The 16,881-nt window shown below is 44.3% G+C and overlaps 1 protein-coding gene and 1 pseudogene across 13 annotated transcripts in view; one reads left to right on the top strand and one right to left on the bottom strand.

Annotated features, from left to right (window-relative positions):
- Positions 1-407: 407 nt before the first annotated feature.
- The window catches only part of LOC100621006 (RE1-silencing transcription factor-like), a 130,508-nt gene continuing 114,034 nt past the window's right edge, over positions 408-16,881 (bottom strand). For 11 of the 13 annotated variants that reach the window (XM_084970796.1, XM_084970791.1, XM_084970795.1 and 8 more), the window contains 3 exons: positions 15,721-16,624; positions 11,342-11,425; positions 408-6,279 (listed from right to left, as the gene is read on the bottom strand). In XM_084970796.1, coding sequence (XP_084826922.1) covers positions 4,145-6,279; positions 11,342-11,425; positions 15,721-16,615 — 3,114 coding nt within the window. In that variant the 5' untranslated portion in view covers positions 16,616-16,624 and the 3' untranslated portion in view covers positions 408-4,144. 13 annotated transcript variants of the gene reach the window in all.
- Positions 8,342-9,584, top strand: LOC146400814 (large ribosomal subunit protein eL39 pseudogene; annotated as a pseudogene).

Genomic DNA, 16,881 nt, shown 5'->3' with positions numbered 1-16,881 from the left:
AATAGTATCTGGCATTCAGTGTAACTCAACTTCCATTCAACACATCTTTTTCCAATTATGAGTGACAATTTACTAATACCAGGCCTGCTACTAAGAATGGACATGTGTATTAAGACGATTAAGTGGACTTGTGGTTGGGAAGAAAAATTACTCCATAACTTCCTATGAATTGTCTTCAGGCTGTTCTTCCCCCACCTCCACTTCCACCTCCTAGAAAGCAGACTACAGGAAGACAGGCTTGGGACTGCTGCCACAGGACTCATACCTCAAAGACTTCCACCGTTTTTCTACTAACCCTGGGTTATCTGGGGGAAAAGATTCTGAAAATTATTACACACTTGCACCTACAGCCAAATAAATTTGGCTTTGATGATATATGATGTACCAAAAAGAACAAGGGCATAATATGCTTTTAAAACTTTATTTCAACATAACTATGCTTACAGAAATAAACTTATATGGGTTAATAGAATGCAATTTAAGTTTAACTTATCTTACACAATTAGGACCAAAAACCTGGTACATGATTTGCTTTATTAAAAAAAAAAAAAAAAAAAGCCTTTGCAATCTGGTTTTTCATCTATTACAAATGTATATAAAGGATCCTCCATCAAATGCTGCTAAAGCAAACAAGAACTTTGAGAAATTAACCTTTGGTTTGTCTCTGATAAATAACATGTATTGCACTGTAAAGGTTTAAAATAATTGGTGCAAGAAAAACATGGTTGTAATGTTTCAACGCCTGTTTAAAAAATTCAGTAATGCTTATGTACACACAGGAAAACATAGAAGCTATCCAATCTAGTTAATATTGCATGTAGATCCCAAATCTACTCAAACCAAGACAGATACTTTCTTAAATCTGAATTAACACCATCAGTCCAGTTCATCTGCTAAAGTCAACAAGGAAACTCTGCACAGTAGCTGCTTTTCTGATTTGTGCAACAGAGAAAATTAAGTTTCTTCCCCAGCTTTTTAGTCCAAAACTACAAGGAAAGAATTTCTTCCATTGTCAACATTCATGGGGTGACAGGCAATGAGGTCCACTTAGGCTTAAATCTGAATCAGCACTCATATCTAAAAGTCCTCAAAGTTAAAGACCACGTGATTTTAGAAGTGATACTAAAAATAAAATGGCCCTTCTTAGAAGACTAGAGCAAAAGATCCAGCCCTAGTTAAAACTTATTTAAAAAAAAAAAAAAAAGTAGCCCTTTGTGAAATACACCTAAAAACAAAATAAAACAAACCAAAACCCCGCCCCAAAAGCCCCAAAGCAGCAGCTTTGAAAAGAGGAAAAAACAGAACTTAAGCTATCTTGAAAATCAATGTGAATACAAGTTTAGGAAATAGCAAAGATTCATTTATAAGGTTTACACCTATGATGAAGCTTATACCCTACACATCTCAACTTTCACTCTAATACTAAAAATCAACTCAGAGAACATGTTCACTTTTTACTCCTTAATCAAAAGGGAAAATTCTATCCAGGGGAGGGGAAACTGAGAAAACAGATTCAAACAATCCATTGTAAATATAACATTTTTCAAATGTAAAAACTCCCAACTAGACCAGAAGTTTCTATTACTAAATATACTTTTCAATGAAACAATTTTAATGAGTACAAATACATGGCATTAAGGTTCAGAACCTAATATAGGCCTGACACTCAAGTCCTTCTTTTCTGGAATAAAAGCCTTAAAGTCTACTTGTTTCCAGTAATAATAATTTCACAGATCACTTTAATAAAAGGGGTTTTAATTTCCTTCATATTTTTGCTTTTGACATTCTAGTCTTATAAACCTAAATAGGAAAATTAGTCTAATTGCCCAGAAATCAATTTTTCTTCTTTTGTAATATGGAAGAGCCATAACGACCTCTTACCCAAACTGATTTCCAATCTCTAATTTGTATTCAACATGAGTTATTTCATATGTACTATAAAAGGTAACATATAGTATGTAACCATGAACATCAAAAAATCTAGTAGTTAGAAAAGTTTAACTAACTTTATAATTTAAGTTTTAAAACATAAATATTTGCAGCTTGATCTGTTGACGATGATTGTCGGAGCTGAGATTTCACCTAGAATTCACACCATTTATATATCGCCATCAACACAAAACACACACCAGTAACACTCAACTTACCACCCCCCCTTGAGAAAATCTCCTGCTTCTTTAAATCTTTGGCCTCCCAGTCAACTCCAAGTTCAAATGCCTTTAACTTCTCTCTCGGATTAACCCACACGTACTTTTCCTAATCCTTCATGTTGCCAAACTCTGTCGCCTGCCTCAAAGAGCACCGCACCAAAGAAAATGAATGAAATATTAAGTGGTTACTTCAGAACAGAATATAGGAGGATGGGAACCAAGGTTCCCTAATGGCATCATACTTTATTTTACTGCAATGAATAACTGATTGGCAAGGAAAAAAACTTAGATTCTTACGCATTCTTCGGCAACCGGCCACAAACCATACCAACAAATGCGAGGTACATACTCTTCCACACACAGTGCCACACAGGAACACCAGAAGAGCTGCAACTCAACTGAGGCCTTGTCTGAAGAAAAAGGCTGTCACAGGAACAGCCAGGACACGCACTAGTTGGTGGAGATCCCTGAGAAAGTGGTTTTTTAAAATATGAACTGAACTGAACTTTCCACCAGCTTTTTCACTGAATTCACAGGAAGCAGCAGCGGGTCTACCAGCATCCATGCTATACCTACCTTCTCTTCCTAAGTTTTCTGTATCATTGTTATGGCTTTGGAATCTCACACACTGATACTCTCTATAACATGAAGGAGCACTTCTGCCTCCTGATTCCAGATTTGCAGTCCAAATAAAAACTAAAGTTCTTTATTCAGAGGAGTAGATATATAAACACCATCTATGAAAAAATGTTTTTCTCAAAGAAATGACTTAATACCATACATTTAGGAAGGAGCTATACTAAGACAGGCCAAAAAATTAAAAGCTGTGAATTCACGACATCAATTTAAAATAAATAACATATGAAAAACAGATTCTAATATAAAATGTTAAAATCACAATCAACGACTGAACCTGCATGTTTCATTTGTTCACAAATTTGCACACACTGATACTCTGCAAAAAAGACAACTGCAAAAAGCTGAAAAAGACTTACCCTTTTGCAATGAAAGAGGTGAAAGGAAACATGCATATAAGGTGTTACAACACAAATGCTATTTCTAAAAAAAAAATGTAACTGCATAGGATAAGAACAATAATGTGCAACATCTTAATGCATTAAAGCACCAAAAAACCAAACAACCCCAAGTCATTGTTCTTACGACGATTAACATATACAAATAAGAAATACATAGTGAGCAGTTCCCATCATAGCTCAGCAGTAATGAACTAGACTGGTACCCATGCATGAGGACTGGGTCTGATCCCTGGCCTCACTCAGTGGATTAAGGATCCGGCTTTGCTGTGAGCTGTGGTGTACGTCACAGGCCCCGTTCGGATCTCCTGGGACTGGGGCTGTGGTGTAGGCAAGCAGCTGTAGCTCTGATATGACCCCTAGCCTGGGAACTTCCATATGTCGCGCGGACAGCCCTAAAATCAAAAAAGAAAAAATAAAAGGAAAAGGAAAAAAAAGAAAAATACATATTGATCAAAACTCAGGAAGTAAAATACCTGGACTAGTACAACGTGCACTGTTGGCACAATTTCTCTTCAATTTAAATGTCTCTTCTCATCTCAAAAATTCTTTAAAGTGCTAACTTTAAATAAAGCAGGTAAATTCTTCAGGTAATTTGCTACCGAAGTATGCCAATTTTGCTAGGGCAAAAGAGGAACTAGGAATACACTCAAGTGAGACAGGAAGACAGGCGCGGGGAGACACCGCCAAGTCGGAGCTGGACAAAGCCGCAGCCCGCTCTGACGCCACCTGGGCCCCAAGGGTTCAATTCCGTGCAGGAACCAACAGACCTCCCCGCCTGCTGCTGCAGTGCACGCCCTCAGACCCGCTTCATAGCTACACATGCCGGCCCCGCCGCTTACAAACCCAGACCAACACCCAATAAAGCAACATGACGGACCAGGGGCGGGCCGCCCCAGAGATGACCACACAACGCCACGGGGACCCTCCAGACCTCAAGCTGAACCCGCCCGCGCCGCGTCACTCCTGCCCTTGCGCCGCCTTTTCGAGGAAGTAGACGTTAACCAGGTGGCGATGCAGGTGCCTGCTGTAGTCCCTCTCCTTCCGGAACGCGCGGTCACAGAAGATGCACACGAACCCGCCCGCCGCCGATGCATCCTTGCCGCTCTTCCCGCGGGTCTCCTGTGGGGCCGGCCGAGCCCCGTTCAACCCTGAGTCGTCGCTGTCCTCGGACACGTTGTCGCTCAGGTCGCTTCCGTCGTGACTGTGGATGCCTTCATCTTCCTCCACGTCCGGAGCCCCACCTGCGGCCGTGGTGACCGGAGGGGACGCCCCGGGAGCCGCGGGTCCTCGGGAGGCTGGGTCTCTGCCAGGGGCGCTCTCCGCCTTGTCCCCGTCGCTGTCCATCGCCACCCGTGCGCCCTCCGGAGGCTCACGTTCGGGCTCCCTCGGCTTGTGTTCGGAGGATGGAACCTGAGCAGACAGCTCGATGGCGGCGCCAAGACCAGCTGGACCCTCCACGGCCTCCTCGGCCTCCTCTGCCTCCACAGTCCCGAGACGGGCTTCCTGACCGCCTCCGCCTGCAGGGACAACGTTTCGGTCTCCGGACGCCTCTTCTTTCGGGAGTTCCCCCGGCAGAGGTGGAGGTGGTGACAGGTCCTGCCCACAGGCCCCATCCTGAACCGGCACCGGGCCACCTTCAACAAGCACCTGTGCCTCCTGGGTCACGGCCCTCCGCGGGTCGGGCTTTTCCCGGTCACTCTCTTTTCGAGGAGACCTTTTGGGGATCGGCTCCACAGGAGGCGGCGGCTCCTTCTCATCAGGCCCCAGGCGAGCAACCTCTGCAGCTGTCACCTGAACCTCAGCAGGTGAGGCGTGAACAACCTCCAAAGGCCCCACGGGGGGAGGGGGAGGAGGAGGAGGCTCCATCTCATCAGGCCGAGCGACCTCCACCTCCGCAGGTGCCACCTGAACAAACTCTACCTCCGCCGGTACCACCTCAACAACCTTCGCAGGCTCCACGGGAGGAGGGGGAGGCTCCTTCTCCTCAGGCCCCACCTGAACAACCTCAACCTCCGCAGGTGCCACCTGAACAACCTCTACCTCTGCAGGTGCCACCTGAATGACCTCTACCTCCGAAGGTGTCACCTGAACGACCCCCGCAGGCCCCGCAGGAGGAGGAGGAGGGGGCGCAGGGGGAGGCCCCGTGCCAGCAACCTCTACCTCAGCAGGTGTCACCTGAATGACCTCGCCAGGCCCCACAGAGGGAGGAGGGGGAGGCGGGTCTGGCAGTGCAGGCCCCACCTGAGGAGGCTCTGTCTGAGCAGGTTTCTGCTGGACAGTACCCTTCTGAGCGGCCTTGCTGCTTTTTCTAGAGGATTTATGTTTCAGAGTTTTCTTCTTTGTGCTCTTCTTCATGCAAATACTTTGCTTCTTATTCTCGACTCTGCTGTCACCCTTTGGTGTTTCCTGGCCACTTCTGGATTTGCTCTCTGCCTTCTTCTTCTTTTTTGGCGCAGGTTCCTCATCCGGAACAGGCTCTTGTAAGGGACGGGCTTCAGCGCCCACCTTCCTCTTGCTCTTCTTGGTGGTGCAAGTTGCTTCTGAACGATTTCCTGGGTGGGCTTCCACATCTTTAGCGTCCATGGCTGATTTGCGAGTTCTGGTAGTCACCTGGCTGGAGGCGTTACTACAAGGCTTTTTCTCTTTTGAAACATTCTCTTTTCTCTCCACTCTTACAGACTTCTCGTTTTTCTTCCCAGCCACGTCCCCCTTTATTTTTGCCTGCTCCGTTTCTGTTTTCTCGCTGGTGATTTTGTCATCAGGCAAGTCGGCCTCTCGCTTTTTGGTTTTCTTCAGTTTCACCTTTGAGACATCCATCGTTTTACTGGGGCAGGTGGGATGCTTCGACTTGAAATGATACTGCAGATTACACTTCTTGGAAGCTGCGTAGTCGCACACCGGGCAGTTGAACTGCCGTGGATTGACATGCAGCTCGACGTGCTTCTTGAAGTTACTTCTGTCTGCTGTCTTGTAGTCACAGTGCGGGCAGCTCAGCGGTTTAGGCCCGTTGTGCACCTGTCTCGCGTGGCGGGTTACTTCGTGTTGATTAGAGGCCACGTAACTGCACTGGTCGCACTTAAATGGCTTCTCACCTGAGGGTAAACAAGAGATGTTACCGGAGACATACACCAGGAAGTGAATTAAGACTTATTCAAATCACCTGACAAGGAATTGGATACATAGGAAAGCAAACAAAAACAAAAAACCACAAAAACTATTTCTCGAAGACTTCATCATGCAACTCACATTTACCATATTTATTTGTATATCTTTTCTCTTCCCCTTGACACTGACTCTCATACCAAATGGAAGGATAATTTTCTCAGTTCATCATCATCTCCTAAAACGGGTACCAAGCTAAGGCTTTCCAGCACTATTAGAGAACACAGATTTGTCAATTACCAGCAAAGTGACCTGGGCTCTCAAGGCTAATTTAGGGGCTTGGTCACCCAAAGAGAGAAGATAATTTCACATTTTTTATATTTAGTTAAAACAAATGTATAAGGGAGTAGAATATAAAATTCCCGTACATTTAAGATAAGTCTTGAGACTTCAAAATAACTATCTCACACTCTAAGCTACCGCTCCCAGAGTTTGAAAACAATGCTTTGGCCTCTGGGAGTAAAAGGCTTTTCCTCTCAACTTAACCCTTTGAGCATCAGAGCAGGAACTGGGTCAAGTTTCAATCAGCAAACATTCCCAGTGCCCAGGGGTGCTACTTCGCAGCAAACATAGAGCCCGAGTCTTGATTCTCTCCCTCCTTCTTCTAGAGAATGGGCAAAGATACCAGCTGAGTGAAAAGAGGCAACAAATAGATATGGTCCATAAAACAAGCAAACACAGTCACAGCCACAGGCACACACGAGACCAGAAGCACCCCGCACCCCCCCCCATTTAAAGGCAGAGATGAACTCATTCTACCTGAATACATACCCACCTAGATCACACTCTAGTAAATATTACCAAACGGTATCCATACCCCACTGGTCCAAGGGAAAGCGTAGCAGAAAAACGGAAAGTGACATGTATGAAATTTCACTTCTCAAACATTCTCAAATTCACATCAAATCTTATTTAATTGTTTTCATTTTTCAACAAAACTACGGAGGCATTTAGTAAAACCACGTAGATGGTGAGTTTTTTTACATGAGGAAAAGATGGCTGATGACAGAATACTCGATCACAAGAACAAAACCATATCCAGGTCCTTCAGACAGTAGACGCAGCTCCTCCCCACACTGACCGAGAACACATCATAACCAGAAGCTTCTAACATGTACATTACACTAGCTGCACACGGTCCCATCATCGTGTCCTCCCCATTGAGGGAGGTCAACAGAGACAACGTTTCCTGAACATATACAGACACAGCAGGCAGGGAAGATAATGGTTAAGAACTTGTTCTACAGTGTGGCTATCTGTGGGTCAAGCAGGGGTTCTTCAGCTTTACTGTGCGGTCGTCAGCAAGGCACTGGAGACTCAAAGGCTCAGCTTCCTCACCTGTGAATTTTTTTTTTTTTAAATCTTTTAATTATAGTTGATGTGCAATGTTTAATTTCTGTTGCACAGCAAAATGACCAAGCTATACACACACACACACACACACACATATAGATTCTTTTTCTCATATTCTACTATGTTCTATCACAAGTGACTTGATATAGTTCCCTGTGCTATGCAACAGAACCCCACTGCATCTGTTATTTATTCTTTTTGTCCTTTTTTTTTCAGGGCCGCACCTGATTCCCAGGCTAGGCATCCAATCAGAGCTATAGCCGATGGCCTACACCACAGCCACAGCAACTCGGGATCCAAGCCATGTCTGCGACCCACACCACAGCTCATGGCAACGCCGGATCCTTAACCCACTGTTCGAGGCCAGAGATGGAACCCACACCCTCACGGATACTGCTCGTTACTGCTGAGCCACATCGGGAACTTCCTAACCTGGTAATTTTTAGAAAGGGTAAACAAAGGGAAGATGTCATGTGTCCATCCTCTCCTGCCATCCTAACCCTATTTTTAGGTAAGCAAATAGTTGATGAATGGAGTTAATCTTCTTAGGAAAGCATCTGTACTCGTGAAAGAATTATAAAGAAAATGTCACCCTTTTATAAGCCCTCATGGGTATTTACACAACCAGCACCAAGAAAGATGCAAGCCTTCACCTGTGAGATGGTCAGGAAAGGCAGGTTCACAGGCCTGTTTAAAATGTGTCAGCATCATTGACATGCTTCATTCACCCCACTCCCATTGTTGCTTTCCTGCCATTAAATCTTTCCTATATTGGGAGATCTAGTCATCAAGCTTAGTTTCTTTTTTTTTTTTTTTTGTCTTTTTGTCTTTTGTTGTTGTTGCTATTTCTTGGGCTGCTCCCGCGGCATATGGAGGTTCCCAGGCTAGGGGCTGAATCGGAGCTGTAGCCACCGGCCTACGCCAGAGCCACAGCAACGCAGGATCCGAACCTCGTCTGCAACCTACACCACAGCTCACGGCAACGCCGGATCGTTAACCCACTGAGCAAGGGCAGGGACCGAACCCGAAACCTCATGGTTCCTAGTCGCATTCGTTAACCACTGCGCCACGACGGGAACTCCCCCAAGCTTAGTTTCTTAATACCTAGGTGAGGGTAAATTTTTTTTGCCCTGTACCAATGGTTTTAATTTAATTATTTTCCAGCTTTAATAAGTAATAAAATACCTATTTTTATAGGTACCTATTTTTCTTCTTTATAAATGCATCCAATGTCTATTTTATCCTTCCCAAATTAATTTCTAGATGTAAGGCAAATCAAAAAGGAAGTTTTACAAGCTTTACATAATCTTATCAAGAGCCCAGAAAGAAAAAAAGAAGAGCCCAGAAGCCTAACAGGGAACTTTTAATTAAACAGTCATGGGGGATACACCTCAAAAATAAACACAAAGTTCTGATAATACAGTATGGAATAAACCTCAAAAACATTTTATAAAAGCATCTTATAATGTTTTTGTCAGGAGTCAGAGGATTGTTGGTGAGAAGACTGTGAGAGCACTGACTAGAAGGGGTAAAAAGGTGAGGCGGTGGAAATATTTCAAGTCTTCACCTAGATGGGGGTCAAACAGGAGAAAATATATATAAAGTCACTGACTTTGTACCCAGTACGTGCATTTTCATTTTTGTAAATTAAATGTGAATACGACTTAAAAACCTCATCTGGCTCCCTTCCCCGCCATCCTAGGTGTGGCTGAATGAGCTCCTCACCAAGTCTGCTCTCAAGACTTTCAGGATCATGTGATTCCTGGCCAAGAAGCCAAAGCAAAATCATCCAATCCCCCAGTAGATTCGAATGAGAACTGGCAATAGAATCAGGTACAACTCGAAGAGAAGACACTGGAGAAGAGCCTCGCTAGGTCTATAAGGAGCCCAGCCCAGGAGGCAGCGCGTGTATTTAAGCCGTGCAACAGCTGCCTGTGTCACTACACTGTGTGACAGTTGCCTGTATCAGGAAATGGGTCCTCTTTGTGTTGGTACTTCTGCAGAACGCTTTGCCTCAGTATTAACTATATGAAGTCCTCTTACTGGAAAAACAAACAAATAAATAAAATAAAAAATTAATCTGGAGTTCCCACTGTGGCTCAGTGGAAACAAACCTGACTAGTACACGCAGGTTTGATCCTGGGCCTCGCTCAGCAGGTTAAGGATCCAACGTTGCAGTGAGCTGTGGTGTAGGTCACAGATGCAGCTCAGATCTGGTGTTGCTGTGGCTGTGGTGTAGGCGAGCAGCTACAGGTCTGATTCAGCCCCTAGACTGGGACCTTCCATATGCTGCAGATGTGGCCCTAAAAAGACAAGAAAAAAAAAAAAAGAAAAAGAAAGAAATAGTGCTTCCATAATAATCACACACTTGGTAAAAGAAAAATATGCAGTGGGGGAAAAACTGTAATTGTAATGTATACATGTAAGGATAACCTGACCCCCTTGCTGTACAGTGGGAAAAGAAAAAAAAAAAAAAAAAAGAAAAAAAAAAGAAAAATATGCTTCACTGAAAAAAAATTTTTCTGGGAGTTCCTGTCATGGCAAAATGGAAACAAATCCAACTAGGAACCGTGAGGTTGTGGGTTCGATCCCTGGCCTTGCTCAGTGGGTTAAAGGATCTGGCATGGCCATGGGCTGTGGTGTAGGTTGCAGACATGGCTCGTATATGGTGTTGCTGTAGCTCTGGCAAAGGCTGGCAGCTATAGCTTCGATTAGCCCTCTAGCCTGGGAACCTCCACATGCCGCAGGTGTGGCCCTAAAAAAGCAAAAAAAAAAAAAAAAAACAACACTATGCTTATACTGACTTTTTAACTATGCCATATACATTCCTTGATATTGGGGACCAATTTCACCCAGGCTAGAACTAAAATAATCATGACCACCAACCAAAATTGGTCCCCAATATCAAGGAATGTATATGGCAAAGTTAACAAGTCAGTATTAGCATAGAGATCTTTTTTTTTTTTAATGACCACACCTGCAGTATATGAAAGTTTCCAGGCCAGGGAGTGAATGCATGGTGATCATGACTATTTTAGTTCTAGCCTGGATGAATCTCCAACTTGCTATAGTCCTATGTTTTACCTACTCTAGGTTAATAAATTGGGATCCTGGATTGTCTATCGTTCTTTAAAGTTTGGCTTTTATAAATCAGTCCTTAGAAGCCTTATCAACTCTGAAGAGGACAAACCCAAATTTCAGGATCTGGGCAGCTAAGGAGGAATTCCTGAAACTCAGTAACAAAACGCTGAAACCTGGTGTTATACTGTGCTGTGGGGGTGGAGTGGTCAGGCAGAGTATAGAAGGTAGGCTTTGTTCAGAAAGAACATACCCTGGTCTATGGCAGCAATTCAACTTTTATCGTCAGGAAGCTTGAAGACCTGACGGACCCTCCTCCCAGAAGACGTACACACACACACATACAGTTACAAGCAGTTCATAGGGTTCTACCTATGAACTCTTTGCTTAATGATCTCCAATTAAATACAGTTCCACAATGGTAGAACACTAAATATTAACTCTGATTTCCAAGTTATATTACATATAAACCACAAAAAATGATCCAGTTCCAGGTCTGCAAGAACTTCCTTATAATGGTAGTTTACTAAAATGACAGTAAAGTTTCCATCTGTCACCCACCTGAGTGAGTACGCATGTGTCTGGTTAGGTGAGTCTTCTGAGAACTTGAGTAAGGACAAAGTTCACATTTATACGGACGTTCTCCTGCAAGAACATCAGGATTAGTGTTCATACAGGACAAAATAAAGCAAATATGATTCGCATTAACACTACACACATTTTGGAGTTACCGTCATGGCACAAAGGAAACGAATCCAACTCGGATCCAAGAGGACACGGGTTCAATCCCTGGCCTCGCTCAGTGGGTTAAGGATCTGGCATTGCTATGGGTTGTGGTGTAGGTCACAGATGCAGCTCTGATTCTACATTGTTGTGGCTCTGGTGTAGGCCAGCAGCTATAGCTCCAAATCGCCCCCCCGCAGCCAGGGAACCTCCATATGCTGAGGGTGCAGCCCTAAAAAAAAAAACAAAAAAAACAATACACACTTTTTAAACAAGGATTTTTTGGTCCTTATTCCAGGCAAAATGATCAATTTTTATCAGGTATTAGATAGGTTATTCAGAATACACAAAACTATTGCTATATAGTAATTATTTAACTATTATTTCTATTATTTAGAAACTATACATCATTATATATAGTATGTATAACTATATGTAATACAGTTTTATATAATTATTTTAGCTTTGCTAACAAAACAATCTTCAGCTTTCTGTTAATTTTCACAGTAATGCAATACGTTATTACAAAAATATTAAGAATTAAAAAAATTCAGAGTTCCAGAGTTCCCGTGGTGGCACAGTGGTTAACAAACCTGACTAGGAACCATGAGGTTGCAGTTTTGACCCCTGGCCTCGCTCAGTGGGTAAAGGATCCGGCGTTGCCATGAGCTGTGGTATAGGTCACTAATGCGGCTGGGATCCCACGTTGCTGTGGCTCTGATGTAGGCTGGTGGCTACAGCTCTGATTAGACCCCTAGCCTGGGAACCTCCATATGCCGCAGGAGTGGCCCTAGAAATGGCAAAAAGACCAAAAAAAAAAAAATCAGAGTTCCCATTGTGGCACAGTGGAAACAAATCCGACTCAAGATCCCATGTTGCTGTGGCTATGGTGTAGGCCAGCAGCTACAACTCCAATTAGAACCCTAGCCTGGGAACTTCCGTATGCTGCAGGTGTCAACCTTAAAAAAGGCAAAAAAAAAAAAAAAAAAAAAAAGAGAAAGCACCTAGCCCTGAGCACTCGATTAAAAGAACATGAAGAACCACTAAGTGAACCTGACCCTGAAAAGCAGATAAGCGAGAAATGAGAAACAAGTGATTCCCACTGATTATGTGTTCTTCTAGATGAATTCATTTTTCAATAAATACAATTTTCAGAACTATGCATTTAGTACCAGTGATACGCTCAGAATTAACATAATCAAAATATTATTCTTCTATTTATACACCAAACTGTTTTGAAAAAAAAAAAAAAAAAAACCAACACACAAATAAGGTAATATCAGGGAGGGAGAGCTTTTTTAAAAGTGATAAGATCATCAGAGTTCCTGTCATGGCACAGCAGAAAGGATTCCAAGCCTCACTCAGTGAGTTAAGGAACAGCTTTGCCATGAACTGTGGTATAGGTCGCAGACGAGGCTTGGATCTGCTGTGGCTCTGGCATAGGCCAGCAGCAACAGCTCCAATTAGACCCCTGGCCTGGGGACCTCCATATGCAGTGGGTGCAGCCATAAAAAGACAAAAAAGAAAGAAAAAAAAGTGTTAAGATCAAATAAGTTTAGGAGCTCCTGTTGTGGCTCAGTGGGTTAAGAACCTAACTAGCATCCACGAAGATGCAGCTTTGATCCCTGGCATCTCTCAGTAGGTTAAGGATGTGGCATTGCCTTGAGCTGTGCTATAGGTAGCAGATGCAACTCAGATCTGGTGTGGCAGTGACTATGGTGTAGGCCAGGGGCTATGGCTCCAATTCAACCCCTGGCCTGGGAGCTTCCATATGCTGTGTCACAGCCAAAAAAGAAAAAAGAAAAAAAAGTCACCTAGACTGTAAATACTTGAAAATAAACCATTATAACAAAAAAATTAAGAAATGTCAAAAAGCAGAATTCCTCTTTTAAAAAAAAAAACTTATATAACAATTGAAAATATACACCAAAAGTAAAAATTTCCCAGATTTTCCCAAATTTTCTCCATTTTCTGTTTTTTTTTTTTTAATTCTAAAAATGTTCTTCTTTTTTTTTTTTTTTGGTCTTTTTGCCATTTCTTGGGCCACTCTCGCAGCATATGGAGGTTCCCAGGCTAGGGGTCGAATCGGAGATGGAGCCACTGGCCTATGCCAGAGCCACAGCAACGCAGGATCCGAGCCTTGTCTACGACCTACACCAGAGCTCACGGCAACGCCGGATCGTTAACCCACTGAGCAAGGGCAGGGACCGAACCCGCAACCTCATGGTTCCTAGTCGGATTCGTTAACCACTGAGCCATGACAGGAACTCCTAAAATGTTCTTAAATCAAGTAATTTTGATTTACTTTTTAAAACATTTTAGATTTGGGGGAAATTTTAAATTGTTCAGTGACTCAATTTTGAAAGTGTCAAAATATAACTGACACAAACAAAAGAAATCAAAATTTAATAAGATAAAGGCATTGGGGTGGCTGGTAATATTCTTTATGTTGATTTGCATGGTGGTTATGAGTATATATATTTGTAAAAATTCATCATCGTCAGCGATACTTCAAGTTAAAAAACTCATAAACATGCACACACAAAAGCCATACCCTTTACCATGGATGCTGAAAGCGCCACGGATTACAGCTGATTCTAAACTAAGCCCCAGAATTTTGACAATACTGTTAAAGGAACATGCGGTACTCACAGTTCAAGCATGTACGGTATTTCAGATTTATTTTATGATATTGTAGGTGAGGTTAGTTTAGTCTAACAGGTCGTTTGATTAACTGTCAAGTGATTAATGGTGTAGGATGTCCAGGTCATTTTCATTTCCTAGGCCATGTAATTTTGAAATGTTTCAACTTCTCAACTTTTGAAATAAAACAGTTTCAGGAGTTCCCGTCGTGGCGCAGTGGTTAACGAATCCGACTAGGAACCATGAGGTTGCGGGTTCGGTCCCTGCCCTTGCTCAGTGGGTTAATGATCCGGCGTTGCCGTGAGCTGTGATGTAGGTTGCAGACGCGGCTCGGATCCCGCGTTGCTGTGGCTCTGGCGTAGGCCGGTGGCTACAGCTCCGATTCGACCCCTAGCCTGGGAACCTCCATATGCCGCGGGAGCGGCCCAAGAAATAGCAACAACAACAACAACAACAGACAAAAAGACAAAAGACAAAAAAAAAAAAAAAAAAAAAAAACAGTTTCAAAGCCTGGAAATAATCACGATTTACAGCAAATTCCAAAGAGACTGCAAATCTTTTACTCGACTGGATTTGAAATCTTTAAATCACAGAGAAGCTACCTGCTGGGGCTTAGAAATCTTGCTACAGAGTCTTTCTCACCAGGGAATTTCTCTGCAAGTTTTCTTGGTTATGTCTACACTTAAGCAAAGCAACCTCAATTCCTCCCCTAGCACCCACTTTATTAGCGTGAGGTTCAGTCCTACAGACTGACAACTACTTCAGAAGGGACCTGATGCCAACAGTACCCAAGCCCCTTCTCACATGTGATGCAAAGAGCTGGCACTAGGTTACCCTGTCATGTTGTTCAGACCAGGGAGCAGCCTTCGAAGGTACCAAGTCACATCAGCAAAGTGTAATGTAAACGAGAACATGAACTACCAACAGTTACAGACGCTGCTTTTCAAAAGTGAGACCCCATGATTATAAGGGTTGAAAGTCAACTTCAAAGCAAATAATTAAGGGGTGCTGGGGAGAAATGGGGGGCAACCACTAATAGGGGTTTCTCTGGGGGGGGGTGACGATGTCCTAGAATTGATTATGGTGTTGGCTGCACAATCCTGTGACTGTACTAAAACCAACGCATTCTAACTGTAAATGGATAAGGTGTGTGGGACTGGAGCACAGCTCAAAAAACTGCTATATGAAAACATGAACTGCCAGGCAGAACTCCCCCCTGGGGTGCAGCGGGTTAAGGATCCAACTGCCCAAGCTCAGGTCGCTGCAGAGGTGTGGGTTCCATCCCCAGCTCAGCACAGATCTGGCATGGCCACAGCTTTGGCAGAGGTTGCAGCTGCGGCCAGGATTCAACCCCTGGCCAGGGAACTTACATTTGCTGCTGGTGCAGCCATTTAAAAGCAAAAAAAAAAAATGACGTGCGGAATGTGACAAAGCGTTAAGAGCTGCAAGTATTGGTTAGCGGCTACCCACAGACCCAGGGGGGCACTCTCTCCACCTGGGGGTCTGAAATCCTGCGTGTTTCTGAGGCTGTCCCACCTGGGGGGGACGCTGACAAGTGAGCAAGGCCCTCTTACCTGTGTGAGTTCGCACGTGCTGAACATAGTTGTTCTTTCGGTCTGAAAAGTAGTTGCACTTTCCGCACGTGTACACCTTCCGTGGAAAATGGTTCCTCAGGTGTTTCCGCCAGTGGTACTCGCTCACCGTGGTATAGGTGCAGATGATGCACCTGTAGACGCGCTCGTTCTCCCCGGCCCTGGTGTGGTGCTTCAGGTGGGCCGCGTAGTGGTCGTAGCGGTTGGTGTTGTAGCCACAGCGGTCACAGCGGATGGGACCCTTGGAAAAGTCCCCCTCCTCCGCAGCTGCGGAGCCGGCCTCCCGGGCTCTGGCCTGCTTCTCTGCACTCTCCTCCACAAAAAACTTCTTGGCACTGTGCACACGGATGTGATGCACAAACTGCTCCTCAGACTCCGCCTCGTACTGGCAGGGTTTACAGCGAAAGGGCTTGGTCCTCAAGCTCTTGCATCTGTCCTCTGTGACAGGTGCCTCTGGAGGAAGCTCGCTCCTGGAGCTGTAAGCTTCTGGGGCAGCGGATCCCGCACATTCGGGTCCCGGTTCGACGACCCCGGGTTCCAAGCCCTCCAGCTCCATGCTTTCCAGTCCCCTGGCTTCGCCTCTGACATCAGGGGACTCCTCCAGTCCTTCTCCGTCACTCTCCGAGAAGCTGTTGTCCCCGACCGGCATCAATTCCGCCATCTGTCTTTCTTCGCCAACCAGGTAATCACAGCAGCCGCCGCTGACCTCCCCGGTCAAGGCCACGTTGGCCAGCATGATGAGCTGAGGCGCGGCCAGCTCCGCTCGCGAGAGATCAGGCAAGTCATACATGTCGTTAGGCAAGGCCATGCCCACGGCGCCGCTGCCCGGGAAGAGCCCTCCGCCGCCAGGGGACTGCCCCATCACCTGCGTGGCCATTGCTCTGCTCTGCGTTCCAACAAAACACAAAAGCAGAGTGAACACAATGCTTACTGGTCTAAAACCAAGACGTCACTGCAATAAGGATAGATATTAATAATAAAAAGACGTCACGGCAATTCTTCCTAACTTCAAATAATTCACTTTCCCATGCAATCTTCAATCAGCTTCGTTAACTACGGAAAATAAGCCTTTAAAAATATGCTTGTAATTCCAAATTCTTTCTACTGCAGTCATCCAAAACATGTCTATGACCCCTAAAAAAA

This window comes from Sus scrofa, chromosome 8 (genome assembly GCF_054392235.1).
Source record: "Sus scrofa isolate SSC_HxYL_T2T_F1_AM1 chromosome 8, Sscrofa_HxYL_maternal_Yorkshire_Landrace_v2.0, whole genome shotgun sequence".
NCBI classification, from domain to species: domain Eukaryota; kingdom Metazoa; phylum Chordata; class Mammalia; order Artiodactyla; family Suidae; genus Sus; species Sus scrofa.
The sequence above is the reverse complement of the archived record's forward strand: the minus strand, read 5'-3'. Positions and strand labels throughout refer to the sequence as shown.